General features: G+C 59.6%; 1 protein-coding gene across 1 annotated transcript; it reads right to left on the reverse strand.

Moving 5' to 3' along the window:
* Positions 1-777: 777 nt before the first annotated feature.
* On the reverse strand, positions 778-13,007 carry LRP3 (LDL receptor related protein 3). Its single transcript, XM_037139135.2, has 7 exons — positions 12,539-13,007; positions 10,668-10,715; positions 5,166-5,304; positions 3,616-3,830; positions 2,089-3,205; positions 1,674-1,806; positions 778-1,428 (listed from the first exon to the last, which is right to left on the reverse strand). The coding sequence occupies exons 1-7, from the start codon at positions 12,609-12,611 to the stop codon at positions 844-846; spliced, it is 2,310 nt and encodes a 769-aa protein (XP_036995030.2). The 5' UTR covers positions 12,612-13,007; the 3' UTR covers positions 778-843.
* Positions 13,008-20,014: the final 7,007 nt, after the last annotated feature.

Consider the following 20,014-nt stretch of genomic DNA (forward strand, 5'->3'; position numbering starts at 1 on the left):
GAGGCTCAGCCCCCAGCAGAGTCCAGGGATTCCCTCCGTAACTACGTTCATCCCATAAGTCCCCACAGACAGAGCAGCAGGGCTTCAGAGCGCACGGCCTCACCCTAGTTTATAGGTAAGGAGAACACAGCCCTGAGCGAGATGGGACTGCCGGGCCACTGTCGACGTGTGCCTCCTCCTCTGTCCCCTGAGAAAGTATCAAGTGTCATCCCCTAGGGCCTTGGGGCCTGCAAGAGACCCATGGGCTTCCTCTACCCCGTGCCCACATTTTTAGTGCCCCAGCACCCAGGAGGAGGATGCTGTCAGCTAGAGGACAAAGGGTCACCAGCCTGGTCAGGTCCATGCTGACACCCCCACCTGAGGACAGGGGCAGAAGCCTCCTAGCCCAGCTCCTCCAGGGCCTGCTGGGAGCTGAGGAGAGCTCAGTGCCCAAAGAGTGCCCACCATGGCCTAGATCCCATGTGCCCACAGCCCTGTTCAGTGCAGGCACAGCACTGCACCCCCGGGGGAATAAATCGAGAAGCGGCGGAACACCCCGGAAAGCTTTGCCCTGGCCCTCCTGCGTCTCTGGAAATGGGCTCCCGAAGTGGAGGCGGGAGGGAGAAGTGAGACCCCAGGTGCCTGTGTGGACACCGGGGCCCCAAAGAGGGCTCATCACTCTCCTCCCCTGCTGAAGCCCCTGCAGCCCCGTGGCCAGGGCTGGAGGGTGCTGCTGCGGCAAGCCGGCTGGGTTTCTGGGTGGGCCACACTGCAAGAAAAAAGGACTCGGAGGCAGGGTAGAAACGACTGTATATTCCCTGGTTACAAAGCGGGGCTGTGGCAGGCACCAGCATGTCCCGTGGGTCAGCAGACCAGCAGGGCCTCGTCGTCGCTGGCCTCCAACGTTGGGGAGCAGAGGGATGGGGGGCTCCTGCAGACGCCGAGTGGCTCTGGTGGGTGGGGGCCTAGGGTGCTGCTGGCAGTGGGGGACGGGGGATGAGGGTCCTGGGCTGAGCGAGGCTCCCGAGGCGTGTCCACAGGAGCTGGGCTGTCCACCAGAGGGTCCCTGCAGGCCTTCCTGTCCTTGTCCACTGGCCTGTACTCTGGATCCTGCAGGCCCGAGGCAGGCAGCACGGAAGGCCCCACCTCTGGTGCGTGGCTGGGGGCAGTGGGGGACTCGTCTCCAGCCGCCCCGGGGCTGCCTGTGTCCGTAAGGGGCCCCGGGGGGTCCAGGGCGGCCCCTGGTGCAGGCTGGAGGAGCCCGTTGCCCAGCACTGTCTGTGAGGGGCGTGCAGCCGTCAGCAGCGGGATCTGGCCCCGCGGGGCCCGGGGCCGGTGAAAGAGCCGATTCCACAGGCGACCCAGCCGGCGGCGGGAGGGCCCTCGGCGGGAGGCGTGCCGGCGCATCTGTCTCCGCATGGCCGTGCGAAGGTTCTGTAGCATGGAGGCCTGGAGAGCAGGGTGACGGCTGAGAGGGCAGAGGTCAGCACAACCCCCAAGAAACCCAAAAGACCAACTCGTCCCCCATCTGGCACGGACCCTGTGTCACCCTCCCCAGGCCTCGCCTCCCGCCTCCCTCTACCCCTGGGGCTGCCTGGTCCAGCCCTCCCCGCAGGCTTCCGGTCTGAGCACCCCCTGAGGTCCGGTGGGAGGCCGGAGGCTGCAGGGTCTCATCCTCCCGGGAGCTCGCTCACCTGGGACGCACTGTAGACGGGAAAGTCCTCCACAGGTGGAATGAGGCCCTGTGCAATGAGCTGCCCGTAGGACGGGGGTGCCTCCCGCCGCACAAACTCAGCCTCCAGGCGTGTCATCTGGGTCTCAAAGGCCCTGAAAGCAACAGGCAGAAGGGGAGCACAGCAGGGTTGGCCAGGATCCCACACTTCCGCCTCCCACGGGGCCCCACGCGAGGGCTCACAGCAGGATGCGGGGCCCTGCCACTCCCTCTGGAGATCCCGAGATGCCCGGACCCTGGGTGCATGAGAGAAGCCCAGTGGGGACCGCCTGGGGCCCACCCTGCACACCCACAGCTGTGGGAACAGTGGGCCCAGAGCCTCTCTGCAGAGAAAGGAAGCTCCTGGCCTGCGACCCCAGGCCCCGTGGGCCACGCACCTGTACTCCTGCGTGCGCAGGGAGTAGAGTTTGAACGCGCAGCCCAAAGCGACGACGAGCAGCAGGCCGCAGACCAGGCTGCCGATGAGGGCGGCGGCAATGACCTTCCGAGGCACCGCGGCCAGGCAGCCGTGCTCGTCACTGCCGTCCTGGCAGTCCTCCTGGCCGTCGCAGCGCCACGTCTCGAAGATGCACAGGTTGGTGCCACAGTGGAAGGTGCCGGGCTGGCAGGAGAAACAGTTCTTCTCGTCGGCGCCATCCGGGCAGCTTTTCTGGTTGTTGCAGCGGTCAGCGGGTGTGTAGCACAGGCCGCTGCCCCCCTCACAGGGGTACTGGTCCGGCGGGCAGGCAGGGCAGCCCTGCTCGTCTCGGCCGCTGGCGCAGTGCCACCAGCCATCGCAGCGCTGTGACTCCAAGAAGCAGCCCTGCTCTCCCGTGTCATCCGCGACGCCCTCCGAGCTGCCCCCGCACGGCTGCTCCCAGGGGAGGCAGTAGCCCTTCACCTGGTAGGTGGCGTTGAAGCCGTGGCCAGCGCTGCGGGCGCGAGCGTGGTAGGCCACAGTGAGGCGGCCCTGGGCGGCCTCGAGGCTCACGGGCCGGTGGTTGCTGCGGTAGGACAGTGTCTGCAGCAGGCGGTCCCCGTGCTCGCCCAGGCCCTCGTACACCTGCACGTAGTCATCGTAGCCCAGCCGCAGCTCCAGCTGCAGCAGCACGCGCCGCTGGTCCTGCGTGTCCACCAGCCACGTGCAGTGCAGGTCTGAAGGCCCGCGGGCCGCACCAAACAGGTCTGGGGAGGCAAAGGAGCCATAGAAGCTGCCCAGCCGCCGGCCACACGCCAGGTCAGGGCAGCCGGCCTCATCGGAGCCATCGCCGCAGTCCTGCGTGCCGTCACAGCGCCGCTCGGCGGGCAGGCAGCGGGTGGAGCGCACCCCGCTGCAGGGGAAGGTGCCCCCGGGGCACAGGCTGCTGGGCGGCTCGGAGGCAGGCGCTGAGCAGTTGCCCTCGTCGGAGCCGTCGCCGCACTCGTCCACCGTGTTGCACTGCCACGGGCCCGGCAGGCACTTGCCGTTGTCACAGCGGAACTCGTCTGCCTGGCAGGACGCCTGGCCCAGCTTCCCTGTGGGATAAAGAGCACGGGGGAGACCGTCGGGAGGGCTGCGCCTCGCTCTTCCCAGCAGGGCCTCTGCAGAGCCCAGGAAGAGACAGAGGACATGGAGCAGGCCCCGGCCTCTCCACAGCCACTCGAGGGACAAAGACCCCTGGAATGTCAGGGTGCGCTGAGTCTCTGACTGAGGGTAAAGGGTGAGCCCCCACTCCAGCCAAGTCTGGGACACAGGGTCAGTGACTTCGAGGATCCAAGGTACCAGGAGGCAGCAACGTGTCCAGCCTCCGTGCTCAGACTGTCGGGGTTCCTGGGGGAGACCCTGCAGGGAGCGGGCAGGTGGAGGGGGCTGCTCCAGCCCTGGGGACCCGAGGGGCGCACTGGGTGCTGCGTGGTGCCCCGCGATGCCCTGCTACGGGTGTCACCTCGGATGTACGAGAGACGGAAGCCCTGGGCCTGGCCGGAGCTGGAGGCGTCAGAGTGGAAGAAGATCCAGACGTGGTCCCGGGTGGAAGTGAAGGCCGGTGGGATGGCCGAGCCGCAGAGCCGGAAGGCCTCCTGGCGCGGCGGGGCCGCGGGGCCCAGCATGAGCCAGTCCAGGGAGCACTGGTGGGACTCCTCCACATCGAAGTTGCGGAAGCTGCGTGGGTGGAGAGGACCACGGGCGTGTGTCCATGCGGCCAAGGACCAGCAGGGAACAACAATCTGGCCTGAGCTCAGGACAGGACGGCCAGCCATCCCACCCCACCCCTCCTCTCCTCTGCTGCCGGACATCCCAGGGTCTGATGGCAGCTCCAAGAAGAACCAGGACGAAGCTGAACAGCACCCTTCTCATCAGCCCTGAAGCTCCGGGAGGCCTTGTCGGAGCACACACAGCACCCCCAGCCCACAGCCACAGCGGAGGCCTGTCAGGAGCCCCACCGTGGGCAGTTCCCTCCCATGACACTCTCCCAAGGGTGGAGACCCAAAGGTTCAGATCCCACCCACACTGAGTCTGCTGGGACAGAGACCCTGCACAAACTCACAGGCCTGTGCACTGGGAGGGGCACGCCCATGGGGCTGGGCCGGCCTGGGGCTGGGAGACAACTGGTCACCTGGGGAGAAACACAGTAGCCCGGGACCCCCTGGCCCAGACTGTGGGAGGAGCAGGTCATGGGGCTTTGAGTCTTTGGTGGAAGGTGAAGTCTTTGAGGAGATGGTACCCGAGAGCCACGGCCCTGTGACCACAGGAAAGCAGGCACCGACACTCAGACCCGGCGTGCCCCTCACACCCACGCTTTGAGCCGCGGAGCAGTAACTGGGGCTGTCTGGGAATTGGCATTTGGGGGAGTGACTCCCCAGCCAAACAGCCCATGGCCACCCAGGCCAGGCCTTCCAGACTCAGCTTCACCACCGGGTCACCTCACTCCATTTCTCTCAGTATGTCCCTGCAGCTGGAGCACCTCGGCTCACGCCTGGTCCCCTCTCCTGCCAAGACTGCCCTGAAAACCCTGGGGGCACCCTGCTCAGAGATCCCTGCCAGCCCAGCCTCAGGCCCCCCCATACCACACAAAGAAGACACCAGCGCCACCTCGGAGAGAACCGGGCCACGCCCAGCAGCACCCAGGGCCCCCGGCCCCCCTCCACAGAGCCAGCCACAGAGGGCCACAGGGCCCTGGGGAGCAGGCGCACCCACAGGCTCACACAAGCTCCCGCCTGAACGCTCACGCATGCACTCGTGCACGCACACCTGCTCACATGCGCGCCCTCTGAACTTGCTCTGACACGTGCTCATGCGTGTTCACAATTGTTCTTTCTACCCGCTCAGGTGAGGGCTCACAGACACACACAAGCGCACGTGTGCTGACACATGCATACACACGCTCCATGCCTGTCCATATGTGCACTCGGGCACCTGCACCATCACACACACGCACACACTCAGCACGTGCAGACCCACGGAGATTCCCTGGGACAGGCCCTGGGACCCCCATACCTGATGGTGATCATGTCCCCACGGTCGCCCTGGATGTACCAGCTGCAGTTGGTGCCCGGCGGGTAGTTGAGGGGCCAGGCTGGACTGTAGATGACGCCGCGCCGCTCTGTGTGCTGCTCCAGTTTCCCACTGCAGGCAGCTGTGGGAAGAGGAGAGAGAGAAGTGCTAGTCGGGGGCAGCAAGGGGACACACTTGAGCCTCTGTGGCCTGAGCACAGGCCTTTCCAAGGTGGGATAAAGGCTAGCCCAGGGTGGGTATGGCCAAGGGCAAGGCCGGTACTCGAGACTTCACAGAAGTGGTGCACACAGCAGAGCCAGGAGCACCCCTCATCCCGTGCCCCAGAACTGAGGGCCCTGGCAGGGCTGGGGGTGAGCCGGCCTCCAAGGTGCAGCCTCTTGGCCTTGGGGCTTCGGTTCAGTTAAGAATTCGGCAACATAGGCCTGCCTGCCCCGCCCAGGGCTTGACAAATACAGGCCTCAGCAGGAGAGGGGAGGTGCTTTGCTCGAACAGATTTGAGTGCCTATTATGTGCCAAACACAGTGCTAACCACACTAAGACAAGCAAACCCCCTGCTCTTGTGGAACTTGCAGGCTGCAAAGTTGGAGGGGGGGGGGCACTGGGATCAGGTTGACTTCCTGCAGACCCCTGAGGGGAGAGAAGATAGTAACACAGGATCGAAGGCAGAGGCCAAGGCCAAGGTGGGTCTGGAGATGCAGGCTGGGTCTGATCACACTTGGTCCAGTATCTGGGTTTTATCCCGAGCCTGAGTGGAAAGCCACCAGGGGCGTCCCTTAACCAGATGCGCAACCTGAGGCTCAGAGCGGGTAAATGACCAGCCCACGGCTGCACTGCCAGTGCGTGGCCGTCAGAATCCCCTGTTCCTCTGGTGGGCTCGGCTTCCACTGCCGGCCCGCGCTGACGTAGTCCTGGAAGGTCGCCCACACCCTGTATCAGGCAGGGGCGCCACAGAGCGTCCGTGCATGAGCAGGGGCCGCCATGCCCAGCCCCACAGGCTCGCCGTGCCCGCCGCACTGTCCACGCCCTCTGCTCCCCAGATGCAGGTGCAAAGCCTGCCCTGGCCTGCCCCGGCCTCCCCAGGGCCACACGGCCCCTGCGCTTGGCTGCCCCCACCCCTCACCACCCCTTCACCCCCTCACCACACTGCTTCGTCAACTCCTCCCAGCAGCCTGTGGGGAAGGCAGGGTCCACTCCACAGACAGAAAACCCAAGGCTCGGGCACACTGACGGCCCGAGTCCAGTGACATCGCCCCCTCACTTTCCCGATGCCTGGCGCCTTCCGTTGTCGCCCTGGAAGCAGGGGTCTCCCTGCCGGCTGTCAGGGAGACTCCTCCGGGGTCCCACGCAACACGGCCGCACCCAGGGGAGCGCAGCCCTCCAGCCTCCTCTCACGCTCTCAGGACAAGGACCACACTCACCACAGCGGCCCCCGCCCCTCCCCTTGCTGCCTCATCTCTCCCTCCAACGCATGCTTCCGCTCACAGCTCCTGTGGAGCCTCCCTCGGGAGGGAGACTTTGTTCTGCAGCCCCTGGCAGGACGCTTTCCCACCCCCCGTTAGCCCACCCACTCCTACAGACTCCAGCCCAGAGCCCCTCCCCAGGCTGAAGCCACTGGGCCTCCCATGCCCCGCCACTTCTCTGTCCCCAGCAGCACCCCCTTAATAGCAACTTCCCTTTCAGCCGTGCTGGCTCTGGCTTGTCACTGTGTCCCCAGGGTCCCACGCAGAGCCTGACTCACGGTGGGTCTCAAGGAATATGGGTCAGTGAGTGAACTGGTCAGTCCAAGTACCTGCTTGGCACTTAGAGGCATGGAACCTCTTCCTCTGGGACCTGCCATGACCGTGCAAGTCCGGTGGTCCAATACTGTGAGTACCAGGGAGTCGAGACCCCCACTCGACAGCTCACGATCCAAAGGACTGGACGAGAAACACCACCCCCTGACCCTAAACCAAGGCCGACCTACTCGGTTCACCATCAGAGCCCCAGGAGTCCCAGGTCACAGAGGCACCAGCCAGGCCTCTCCACCTGCCGCCCACCCTGGGCCTAGGAGCCACGTGCTCTGGCCGCAGGCCACGAGAGGAAGGGCTGACCAGCGTGGCCTGGCTGTTCCCTCTGACAGGTGAGGCTACCAGCTTCGTGGACCCCACAGGGACTCTGGCTGCTGGCCTGGGGCTGCCCGGGGCGGTGAGGGGTTATGCAAACCAGAAGAGAATTCTCCTCTGAAAGGGGCAGGGGGGGCTGGGGGCGGGCTGGCATAGGGGGTGGGGGGGGCGGGCTCACAGGCAGAGAGGGCCCAGGCTGTCTGGCCAGAGCATCTCTCCCTCAAGACTTATGTCTGATCCTCTTCCAGGGGTCAGGGGGCCTGTCTCTCAGACCACCAGCCATGTTAGGAGCAGATGACTGGACAGCTACCAGCCCAGCTGTGCCTCTCGGCAAAGACCCTGACAACGTGCACCCCCAAACAGTCTCACTCCTGGGGCTGCCCAGAGCTGCCCTAGAAATTCTCATGGCCAGGGTGGCAGGGTCCCTGTTACTGTCTGCTCCACTCCAAAGGCGCCTACTTGTGGTCCTACATGTAGTCTAGAGACTAAGTGTGCGAAGCTCTCAGCCGGCCCAGACAAAGGGAGTGTGGAGTGGGAGGGCGGCTGGGAGACTCAGAGCTGGGAGCTCTGGCCGGGGCCTCTGGGCCAGAGGCCTCTTGGCAAATCCACCGGCTCAGACACCCAGCCCCAGGCCTCTCTGTGATCGTGGGCCTCGCCTCCCAACCCATGGCCCAGGATCCCGGCACAGGCGGGAGATGGGGGCTTGTGAATCCAGTCCCGGCGCCTCCGCTTGTCCATCAGTAAAATGGGTCAGTGGGTGCCGCTTCTCTGAGGGTGATTCAGAAGTGTGAGGAAAGAGGCCATCTCTAGGCCGATGTTCATGGGATGGGGTGAGTGGAGCCACACCCCACGAGAAGTGAGAGTTGTGACTGGGTGTGTGACGATGGCCATTGGTGCACAGAGCTGGAAGGACTGTGTTGACACAGAACAGAGCCGTGGTGTGTTCCGGAGGCACCCAGGAAGGTCCGTCTGAGCTTTAACTGGAGGTGGCCTGTGTTCACTTGGGCAGAAGATGCCTTCGGTCCTCGTGGCAGAGTGGCCTGCTCAAGTGGGCAAGGGATGACTGTGCAGTTTTAGACCCGAGAGTGTCTTTCTCTCCTGGTCCAAAGAGCCATCGAATACTCTGGAGAGGGCCCGGAGCCTGATGAGGCACAATTTGCAGATCCGGTTTCTAGAGGTGATCGGTACTCCAGACAACCTGCCTGGTGGCACAAATGACAGGGGGCTGGGAGCCCCACCCCAGGAACTGGGCAAGTGGAGAACAGCCGAAGACCCTACCCAAGCCGCCCCAAGGTCACAGTGGAGTACAGAGTCCAAAGTGGGGGAGGCACTAGGCAGGGCCTGGCTCCCCGGGCAGCCCAGCCAGGCCCTCGGGAGAGTCTAAGCCCAGTGAGGGCTGGAAAGGAAGGGGCAGGTGAACGGCTGTGGTCTGGGACCCTCACAGTGGGAGCCACAGAGAAAACCTTGAAAGTGCGGAGTCATGGAGCCTTGGGTCAGGGGTTGAGCGGGTGCCTCAGGCAGCCAGAAGCTGTCTCTCAGCAATGCTAGAGGGGTCAGGGCTGAACTCCAGAAGAGCTAGGGCCCAGATCACCACCCGTGACCACACGAACTGTATGCAGCTGAAGACACCAGGCCACTGAGCACAGGCCCCATGATGTGAACAGTGGCCCCTGCAGTTGGGCGACATGGACCTTGCTGGGGCCTGAGGTCTTTATAACTACAAAAAACCAGACCTGTAGCCCTGGAAAGTTGTCTTTCTCTCCCTGGCTCTGGGGAGCGGACCTCATCCATGACGCATCACTCTTCTAAACCCAGGGCACCTGCAGGTGGCAGATGTGTCCACCCAGGGCACCAGCGGGAGGGCTGCCCTACAGCTCACATCTGTAAGACCTGCCATCCCTTCCTGCTCCTTCATAGCCAGTCCTCTCTGGGAACTTGTGCCGGGAGGTTGGCAGTTAGCTGTGGAGCCAGGACGCCAGGCAGGGCTGGGGCTGCCTTAGTGCTGAGCAAGGCAGGTCCCTAGGCCGGCAGAGTCAGCAGAGGAAGCCAGGCTGCCGAGAGCCAGAGCTGGTGTGCAAGGAGAATGGGGGGGGGGGGGGGAGGAGACTGAGAGGCCATGTCTGAGAGACAGGCCAAGAGAGCAGCTTCTGTGGACGCTGGACCTCCCCATTCCTGTGACCTTGGTTAGCAGACGTGCCCCTCTTCGAGCCAACCTCAGTGAGTTTCTGCTACAAGCTTGGCCCTGAGCAGAACTGGGAGTCCCTCCGTGTAGCATAGCAAACTGCAAACGAATCAGCAGCACCTCCTCGACTGGGGACCGCACATCCTCCCAGCTTCTTGAGACCATTCTTAGATGTCTCTTGGTGGCACCAAGGGCCATGAGGGCCTGGACTCATGCATTTGCCAATCCCTGGCAGCCCCCTCGGCAAAGAGCAAATGCCCCAGTGGCCTGGGCCACCCTTTCTGCTCCTGACAGACAGTCCTTGCTGCACTAGATGAACACAAAGATGGTGCGTGGATGGACAGAGCCAGTTGGATGGGCAAGAGGCAGGGGCAGAGCCCCAGCGGTGTTTTCTCAGATGCTGTTTGGGTGTTTGGCATCTACCAATCACAGGGCCGCATTACTGGCCAAAGTGTTTACCTCTCTCGCACGCCAGTTTGTCTAGAAGCGGCCTCTTCCCAGTCTAGCTGATCCAAGGCTGAGCCCCCAGCCCACCTCCTTATCTAACTCCCACACGAGGCCGATATTTCTCCTGCCCCAGGCTCTCCTAGAAATTATTCAGCCTCTTCTACACCACTTCTCTTGTCCCACCTTGACTCTCCCACAGAAACCCCCACTGACACTCCGGCCAGGCCTTCCCGGCATCTGACCTGACCAAACCCGTGGCCCCGCACGGTGTGGCCTGTGTCCCCTCCTCTCAAGATGCGCAAGTAACAACGTTGTCGATGGCATTGGCCTCTCCGTGCCATCTCACGGCATCTTGAGAAGCCCACTAAAAACAGGTGGGCATCCCACGGCAGCCCGTGGCCCTCAGGGAACCCCACAGCCTACAAGAAGTACAATCTGTGGAGCACGCCAGCCTGTGGCAGTGTGCCAGTGGTCTGAAGCCACCATGTGTCAACACTATGCTGAACACCTCGCCTCGTTCACTCATCCGCCCCTGCTAACAGGCTGTGAAGTAGGTCCTCCTTTTGCGCCCATTTAATGGAAGAGGGAATGAGATGCAGGGAAGTTTAAGCCTGCCCACGGCCAAACGGCTCCTCCGGGCTGCAGAGAAGATGCACCTCAGGGGCAGAAGCCGGACTCCGAAGGCCTGTCCTCAGAGGCCAAAACGCCAGAAGGCAAGGGAGAGGGGAGGGGGGAGAGGAGCTCGTCACTCACCTAAAGCAGGAACTGCACTGCTGAGCCGGCCTGTGAGAACGATGTTCACTGCAGGGAAACACAAAGAGGGTCCAGTTGGGGGGGGGGGGGGGGCGGCAGGGAGCACTTTCGGGACTCAGGCACCTGACCATGGCCGGCAGCAGCCCTTTCAAGGGCACAAGGCAACACGGCCCAAACCCCAGGCTGGTTTGCTTCCTCTCACAGGGCAAAGCCCAGGGTGCTGCCACAGAGACCCCTGCCTCCAGCCTGGGCCTGCTGGGACCCCCAAGGGTCTCAGCACCCACCTACACACTTTAGAGACAAAGAGCAGTGTGCAAGCCAGCCTGCGCCAGACCACTGCCGCCACGCCCCACGCCTGGGAATTCTAACTCACTTGGGAGGGTGTGTTTCTGTTTCCTGTCCGGCCTGAGAAGCTCGGGCCTGCACCATCCATCAGTGAGAGGCCCTGACTCCGCCTGGGCAGAGGCCCTGCCAATAGGTTCCTGCCGCCTTGGAGGGCTGCCTCCTCTGAGCGGCCTTGCCAGCCCCTCATTCACTGGCAGCAGGGAGGCAGGGGAGCAGCTCTGATGGCCCCACGTTACAGGGGCGTTCTCACTGTGCCATGCTAGGCTTGAGAAGGGAGGCGAAGAAATCTCCTGCCACCCACTCCCTCAAATACCCACCTCCTGGGCCTTGTCCTTTGCTTTCATGTACTGCTTTCCCGCAGGGGAACCAGGAGGAGGATGCAGGCAAACTGAACTTCCTGGGGGTTCAAGGTGGCCCCCGAGCATCAAGTGAGCCAAGGAAGGCACAAGGCATCACTGAAGGGGTCAGCCACCACCGGTGAGGGAGCAGGGACAACTGCTGCTTCTCAGAACACCCAGTGTCCGGGCCACTGGGGGGGGGGTGCTCAGGAAGCCAAAGGCCTGTCCCACTGCCCAGCTCACCAGGAAGCCCACCCGGCATCTCAGAGTCCAGAACATATGGCCACCAGCAGATTGGGGAGTGAGCAATTTGAGGGTTCCAGCCCTTATTGAGACCAGGTCACAAACAGAGGCAGGTGCCTGCCCCCTAGACTTTGAGCTCCCTGATTCATGGGGACACAGGGGTCCATACAGCTTAAAACTTTCAGGTTTCTTCTCTTTTACTTTGTCATTTCAGTGGCTCGGGCAAACCTCTGGGGTTACACTGCCTTCCTCAAAACAGCCACAGAGTGTCCAGTACTGACCCTAGGCTCAGATAATGGCCTCCCTCCTTTCTCATGGTAAATACAGGAGCCATGTGCACTGAGGATTTAACTCTTTCCTTCTCTCCCCTACACAGGGCCCCTGCAAGGTGCAGGGAAAAACTCCGGGTAAGGTAGGAGCCCTCCAGCCCAGGCGCCTGGCCCTTCCCGCACACAGCCCTCTAGGCTGAACAGGCTAAGCCCCGAGGTTCGAGAAAACGCACAAGCAAGACAGATCATTCTCGAAGTTGCCTCCAGCCTGGTGTCCTGAGTTCCGGCTCCAGCCAGCACCCGCCCCCGCCCCGACTTCAGGCGGAAAACAGGGACTTCTTCAGGAGGCAGCCGGCCTCACTTTCGTCCGCAGCTTCGGAGGCCCCTGTCCCCCGCCGCCGACCCAAGCCGGGGTCGTAGGGAAGCCGCCGCCTGCCTACCCAGCCGCCTGCACACTCGGGCCGCCCTGCGCGTGGCTCGCCCGCGCCGGATCCGCTATTCCGAGGCAGGCCGGAGTCGCCCCGAGGCCTACGACCCCGGCAGACCGGGAGCTCCCGCAGGGCCATCTCCGGAAGCCCTGGCCCCAGACCGGAGGGCGGTCCTGGTCCGGGCAGGGCTCGAGGTGGGTCTGCGAGGCAGGGGCCCGGACCCCGCCGGGCCTGCGCGGCCCACTCACCCAAGCAGACGACGGCCAGCTGCGCCCGGGCGCCCGGCGCCCCCTCCGGCCCCGCGGCCGCTCGCTGCTCCATCCCGGGGCCGGCCGGCCGCGGGCGCCGCCTCCTGCCCCCGGGGTCCCGCTACGGCGCCGGCTCCGGCTCCGACTCCCGCCGCGGCTGCGGGCCGGGCGCGGGTGGCGGCTCGGGCGGCGTCTTTGTGAGGCAGCGGTGCAGGCCCTCCGCGCGCGGGGCCACATCGGCCACGGCGTCACGGGCCCCGCGGGGGCTCAGCGGCGGCCGCCAGGGTGGACCTGCGCCCGCCGCGGCCCCCGCTCCCCGGGCGCCGCGCCGCTGCCGGCCTGTGCCCGGGGGCCCTCGGAGCGCCCATGCCCCGCGCCGTGCCCCCGGGCCGCCCCGCGCCGCGCCCGGTCTGCCCGGCTGGTGCCCCGGTGGTGGGCTCGTGGGTCTGTGGGTCTGCCCGCCCGGCCCCTCGCCCGCCCGGAGCTTGGAGGCCGCGCCGCGCCAGCCACGTGACGCGCCCGCCGAGCCGCAGTGGCGCTGGCGGGGCGGGAGGAGGCGCCTCGGGTGCTGGACAGCTCCGCGCCCGCCGCTCCGTGCGGCCCGCGCCCCCTGGCCCCGGAGCCGGGCGCTCGAGGTGGGCCTCGCGCCGGGGCCCGGGTCAGTGCCGTCCTTGCCGCCTGCTTCCGCGACCCCGGCTGCGCAGGACAGTGCAGGGGAGGGAGGGTTGGCACAAGGTAGCAGCCGGAGAAAGGGGCTACCCAGGGCCGCCGGAGGGCCTGCCCCTCCTCTGACCTGGGCCTCCGGTTTGCCACAGCCCATGTCATAGGACCCGTGTCACATCCCTGACACGACCCCTTTGTGCACAGCAAGGCCTGTCTCCAGTACCGCCTCAGCCCGCCCAGTCACCTGGACTGGCCCTGGGAATGGAGAGGAGGCCTGCTTTTCAGGATTCGGGCCACGGTCTGAGAAGGCAGTCCGCAGCGGCGCTCGGCTCAGAAGAGGCAGAAGCGTGGACAGACGTAAAGAAGGGCTGAGGAGGCCATTTAAGGTTAAGCAGAGGCAACCCTCCTTCCTTGAGACTGATGTGAAATCCCAGGTCCCCAGAGGCTCCCTGGCACCGGGGCTTGGCACGGCCTGCCCCGCCCCCAGCTGGGGCTCAGGACCCCTCTGCCCCCCTCTGCCCCACCTTTGATCACAGCCTGCTAAAAGAGAAGGTAGGTGTTACGTGAGTCAAAGTTGTAGACAGATTTAACCAACTCCCTTTCACTGTGTAGGAAAACTGGATTTTAATTTAAAAGTTTGGGGCGGGGAGACACACCTTTTAGTTTTTCTCTTTTTTCTTGTTCTCTCTGCTGTAATTCCTTCCGTGATTTTTTTCTGAAGCAGATTTCTTCTTGGGGGGATACATTAAAGGATTCAAGAATCAAATAACAAGATAAACAATTCATTTATGGTAAAGAGCACTAGCCTGCTGTAACTGGGTTTCAGAATTTCCTCAAACCACGCACTGCTCCTGGGACGGGCATTCATGCAAAGCGAAATATCCGACTGGGTCAGGGGCACCGTGGCTTTGCTGTGTACGTCCCGGGTACATAGGAGTCCAGGTTTGAGACCAATGCCAGGAGAGACCTATTCATTCAGAGCCTGAGGCAAAAGGGAAAATGTGAGCCCCTATAGACACTCATCAAAATATCTTCCCATATTTTGAACTAAATGGAAAAAGTTAATCAAGGCTCTACAATCATAAAACATGACTCTATTAAAAGCTCTAAGTTGCCCAATTTGTTCACATCTCTTGTCACCCCTCACAAAGCCGCACAGCAGGAAGCCACCAACCTGCCTGAGAACCTCAGGCTCATTGGAAATGACTGGCTCATTGGCAATGACTGTTCCCATCGTACAACAGTGTAAGTTCATAAAGCAAAGGACAACTACGTATCATTATGTAAAATCTGACCATTCGTTCATCACGGATTTTTTTCATTTATTCTGACTTTTTAAAACATAATTAATTTCACCACTGGTAGCATTTTGGTGTGTCTGTTGGTCCTCCTGCCTGGCTGGTTTGGCACAAATTTAAATCCTGCGCATACTGAGACTTGAACGGATACCCCATTTCTGGTTTAGTCCCATGGTGGTCTAGTGCCCTCTAGAGGCTGCTGCGGCAAGCAGGGGTTTGGGTATGAGTCCCCCGGTTAGCCCTGACCCAGTCTTCTCCCCAAACCCACGTCACCACTTCTGGAACAGTTCCTGGCAGCCCAGCCTCTGCTGCAGGCCCAGCTGCAGTCACCTGGCCGACTCTGCTTCTGCACCTTTTCAACAAACATCCTGTGTCAACACGAACTGTATCAAAGCGGTTCTGTCCTGCCCAACCCGTAATCTTCCAACTAGTGGAGAATTCGTAGTGAAAGAGAATGATGCAATTAATAGACCCTGAGAAAGTATGGGTGGGTGGGATAGATGAGGGAGAAGCAGGGCAGAGGGGCCCAGGCGGGGATCGGGGTCCTGCTGGGGGGAAACTGGACTTCCTGGTTAGGAAGAAGCAAAGACACCGTCACTCACGTGTGTGTCCCATGAGAGGCGGGCTGTAGGCCATCGAGGCCTTCCTTCTGCAACCTCTTTCAGGAATGAGGAGTTGAGGCCAAGTAGAAGGGAGAAGTAAGGGGCGCAGCGGTGTCCCACATTAATCCCTGTCCAGAATAGGGGGTTGCTGCCATTTCCCACTCACCAGCTGCATGCCCTGAGGCTGCTTTGGACACAGAGGAGGCCGCTGCCACTGGAGAGATTCCCCCACCCACTCCATCATTTGCCCACACGCAGATACAAACTTAAGCCCTCTCGCACCCAGCTGGTTGCCGGACACTACATAAGGATGCTGAGTTGGATGGTGGTGATTGTCTTTATTGATTTCAAATAGTTAAAGTTTATTTGAAGGTCAAAGGCTAAAGAGTGGCTTTGGCAAGTAAAACTGAATCAAGGTCCTACGACCACCCTGCCCAGGTACCTCCTGGGTACCTGGGTATGTGCAGGTACTTCCCAGGAGGGCAAACCCTTCATTGTACCCCCTGAGCTCCAGGCCAGGCACCTCCCACTGTCTGCACCTGCCCACTGTACCCAGTTCAGATCATGGACAAATCACTTACTGAGTCAGTAGCCCGCACTCCGATCCCCCCACACCATCCATCACTAAGTCCTGGTAGTTAGTCCGCACGTGTATCTCAAACTGCTCCCCTCCATCACCGCAGCCGTCTCCCAGTCCCAGCCACCATCCTCTGCCTCGTGGACCTCTGCAGAAGCCTCCTACATGGTCACCTGCCTCCCAGTCCGCAGCTCATGTATTTAACACACAAAGTGAATTTAAAAATGCTCCAGAAGAGACTTTAAAATTCTTATCCTGAGCTTCCCGATCCCATGGGACTAGCTCCACCCAGCTCCTTTGTTTCTCCGGGACATTTCCACTCTTCCTGGAGCTAATTTCTACTCTTCCTCTGTCCTGCCAAAACTGCAGTCAACAGGGAGAGCCAGAGTGTATGTGGGGCGCTGTGAGCAGCCCTGTGAGCGCCCCTCCAGCATGTGGGTGCACTGACTGACCCCCGCGGCCCAAGCACCCGGGGCCAGCTACTCAGTCGAGCCAGCGGTGAGAGGCCAGCTCTGTCTGCATCTGGGAGCCAGTTTCTGCCTGCACAGAGCACATCCTACGCATGCTTTGTAACATTTCTTCTGGGCCCCAGCAGATGAGCCTTGCAAGACAATGTCTTCTAAAAGGCTATTCTCTCATGTGCATTAAAATTCATGTTCTCAAATGATGTTTTTAAAACTCCAGCCATTTGGGTAGAAACAAACATGAAAACCTGTGACTACGGCATTTCCGAATGGCAGCTAATGTTTAACAACTATGAAATAAAATGGGGGAAGGACAGGAAAGGAGGTAAGAAGAGAAAAGTAGCTTTAGAGAAAGGGAATTACAATGTATTTGAATTAAAATACTAAAAATATTAAACCCACAATGAGATACCACTTTACATCCATTAGGATGGCTATTGAAAGAAAGAAAGAAAGAAAGAAAGAAAGAAAGAAAGAAAGAAAGAAAGAAAGAAAGAAAGAAAGGAAAGAAAAGAAAGAAAAGAAAGAAAAGAAAGAAAAGAAAGAAAGAAAAAAGAAGTGTTCCCCAGAATGTGGAAAAGTCAGGACGTTGCACACTGCTGACAGGAGTATAAAGTGTGCGGCTGCCATGGTCAGTTGCTCAGCAGTCTCTCAAAAAGCTAAGCGCACAACTACCCTATGACTCAACAGCCCCACTTCCAGGTGTACACCTGCCCCGAAGAACCGAAAGCAGGAACTTCAGGAAAGACTTGCACGCGCACGTTCTCAGCGGCATTATTCACAATGACCGAAAGGCAGAAGCAGCCGAGTGCATCGACAGATAAATGGGTAAACAAAAGGTGGTGTGTCCACACGATGGAATATTACCCAGTCTTAAAAAGGAAGGACATCCTGATAAATTCTATAACATGGATGAACTTTGAGGACATCATTCTAAGTGAAGTAAGCCAGTCACAAAAGGACAAATACTATATGATTCTGCTTATTCACAGTACCTAGAATAGCCAAATTCATGGATGTGGGGGCAACTTTCCTCGCAAGTCCCCCCGTGTGCCACAGATGAGAATGAACATGACTGAGACATGATGTGGTCTGCTTGGGGAGAAGTGAGCAGTGGCCAGTTTCTCAAAGGAGACAAAGGCCAGCAGTGGCCAGTTTCTCAGGAGAAAAAGGCCTCAAGCCCCCTCCTCCAGGGCCTTTTATTGGGTTGTAATACACAGGAATACTGGGTGGCAAGGATTGAACAGTAGATAACATTTCAAAGAAATCTGAGGGCTTAGTCTGAGTCAGAGTCTATCAGAAACAGAGTTTTAGGGTTTCCTGATCAACCATTAACATATGAATGAAAGCACTCTTAGCAGAGCAGATTTCACAGGTTTATCAGCAAGTCTTTGTGATGCCAAATTTTTCCCCAGGCCACTCTCTAGCAAGGCAAGGAGCTGCACCCCTCCCCATCAGGTATTCAGGCTTAAAAGGATTGGAGCCAGGAAGTGCTTCTCCCAAGAACCTGGGGACTCGGGCTATGTCAAAGCAGGGTGGGGGCGAGAGTCCATTGCTTCTTGTTGCAGCCCCCCCCCAGTACTCCCATGGCCCCCCCGAGTCCTTCCGTGAAGGCCTCCTAAGTGATCAAGTCTGGCTTAGGTTGCCCCCCGCTGTGAGGGGTCTTACCTGTCATCGACTCCCGACTCCTGACCAAGCTTTGAGGGCAGAGAGAGGAAACTGAGGCAGCATTTGCTACCAGAGACAGGCTTTGTCTCCTGCAGCTCACATTCCAAAGGTTGTCCCTCGCTCTTAGCCACAAGGGGTCGAGATACAATTCCTAGAACCAGGCAGAGAGGTCTACAACACATGGAGACAGAAATGAAAAGGGTGGCTGCCAGGGGCTGGAGAAAGGAATGACCGGGGAGTTAGCCGTTGATGGTACAGAGTTTTAGTTGGGGAAAAACAGAGTTTGGCAGATGGACAGTGGCGATGGTTGCGCAACCATGTGAATGCACTTAATGCCACTGATTCACACACTTAAAAATGGCTAAGGTGGTAAATTTTGTGTCATGTGTGTTTTACCACAATAAGAATACACTATAAATAAGCTGGTAAATTCCGTTTTGTCACAACGTTTCCACTGGGGCTCTGAGAGATGAGGCGGCGAGTCTGGGTTGCTGCTGTGGGTTTAAGTAGCTTCCTAGCGCCTCCCCTTTCAGAGCCCTGTTCCACGGGGGCAAGAGGACCAGGCTTGATGCCCGGCACCTGCTCCCCACTGTGAGCGGTCCAGGCCCCACCCCCACCTTCCATCCCGCCTCCGACCACCCACGCTGATCCAGCCCTGCCATTTCTGCAGGCGCATCTTGCGGCTCAGCGTGCCTGTGCACATCCAGCCACAGATGCTCTCCAAGCCATTGCTGGTTCTTCCCATGTTAATAGACCTGTGGCAGTAAAACCATTTCACCTTCAGTATCGAGCAGTTATTTTAAAATTATAGGCCTGGAACAATGATAGTAAGTATGTCGTAAAAGCACCATTCAAAAAAAGAAAAAGTCTTTCATTGCAATAAAAATGTGAGCACCAGGTTACCCCCTTGGTTTACATAACCCTCAGCACAGTAATCTTGGATGGTAAGTGCAGTTCCAATTTTCAATCAAAAAGCCCCCACCGGGCCCTGACTAGTGTGGCTCAGTGTGTTGGGGTATCGTCCTGCAAACCGACAGGCTGCTGGTTCGATTCCCCGTCAGGACACATGGCTGGGTTGCAGGCCAGGTCCCTGGTTCGGGGAGAGCAAGAGGAAACTAATCAATGTTTCTCTCCCTCTCTTTTTCCCTCCCTTCCTCTCTCTCTAAAAGTAATAAATAAATTCCTTTAAAATTTTTCAAAAGCTCCCCTCAGCCTTGCTAGGCACTCAGAAGTGCCCTGAAACAATAATCATTTGTGTATTGATTTTGGGGGACAATCGATCCAAATCAGTCCACCTCACTAAAATACTAATGAAGTAAAACACATCAGAAGCCCGAGGTGGGTTAACAGGTAAAGTTTGTTCCTTAACCTTGTTGCCGCCAGAGGAGTAAAAGTTACAGGCTGAGGTTAGCCTGAGTCCAGAGGGACAGATGCAGACCCGGGAAACCCCAGGCCAGAGCCCATGCCTAGGGAGCCACTGGGACAGTCCCTCGCATCCCACGAAGCATGTGTGGGACGTGAAAGCGGCTGCTGAGGTGGCTCCCAGTGAGGTTGCCGGGCCCTGTTGGAGCTCCTAGGACTCCGTGGGGGATAAGGCGGTGGCGGGGGTTGCGGAGCAGCAGGGCAACGCAGAGTAGCCCAGAGCTCCCCACCCACCAGGGCCCCTCGTCCGCCACAGTGGACGGCGGACCTCTAGATCACGGACTTAATGACTGTGTTTGAATCGACTCGTTTTTGTTTTATTTAAGTAGTCCTACTTCCAAAGGAAATTTTAAAAAACATTTTCAGGTTTTATTTATTTATTTTTAGAGGAGGGGAAGAGAAGGAAAAAGAGAAAGAGAGGGAGAGAAACGCCAGGGAGTGGTTGTCTCTCCTGCACCCCCAGCTGGGGACGCGGCCTGCAACCCAGGCCTGTGTCCTGACTGGGAATCAAACCAGTGACATTTTGGTTCATACGCCTGCACTCAACCCACTGAGCCACAGCAGCCAGTTCTCAAAAGGAGATTTTATTTCGTTATCTTGAATGTAAATCCAGATCTCTAGCCATCAATAAGTAATCGTAAATACAGGGTCCGGCAGAAGTAACGCCATCGACTGTGATTGGTGGGGTATGTGAATGTCTTGCAATTTGAACATTTCACCTAAAATGTCACGTGGTGTGCTTGAGGGTGATACTGTTATGGTGCAGAATTATATGCTTATGA

This window comes from Artibeus jamaicensis, unplaced genomic scaffold, assembly GCF_021234435.1.
Source record: "Artibeus jamaicensis isolate MK-2021 breed Jamaican fruit bat unplaced genomic scaffold, CSHL_Jam_final contig_589, whole genome shotgun sequence".
In the NCBI taxonomy this organism is placed as follows: Eukaryota; Metazoa; Chordata; class Mammalia; order Chiroptera; family Phyllostomidae; genus Artibeus; species Artibeus jamaicensis.

What these genes read in the sequence shown, in the direction of transcription:
- LRP3 (XM_037139135.2), bottom strand. Translation starts at nt 12,611, where the DNA reads ATGGAGCAGCGAGCGGCCGCGGGGCCGGAGGGGGCGCCGGGCGCCCGG. An exon ending in CAGTGCAGTTCCTGCTTTAG is followed by an intron (nt 5,305 to 10,667) that starts GTGAGTGACGAG and finishes CTCTTCCCACAG; the next exon opens with CTGCCTGCAGTGGGAAACTG. An exon ending in CTGCGCACGCAGGAGTACAG is followed by an intron (nt 1,807 to 2,088) that starts GTGCGTGGCCCA and finishes TGTTGCTTTCAG; the next exon opens with GGCCTTTGAGACCCAGATGA.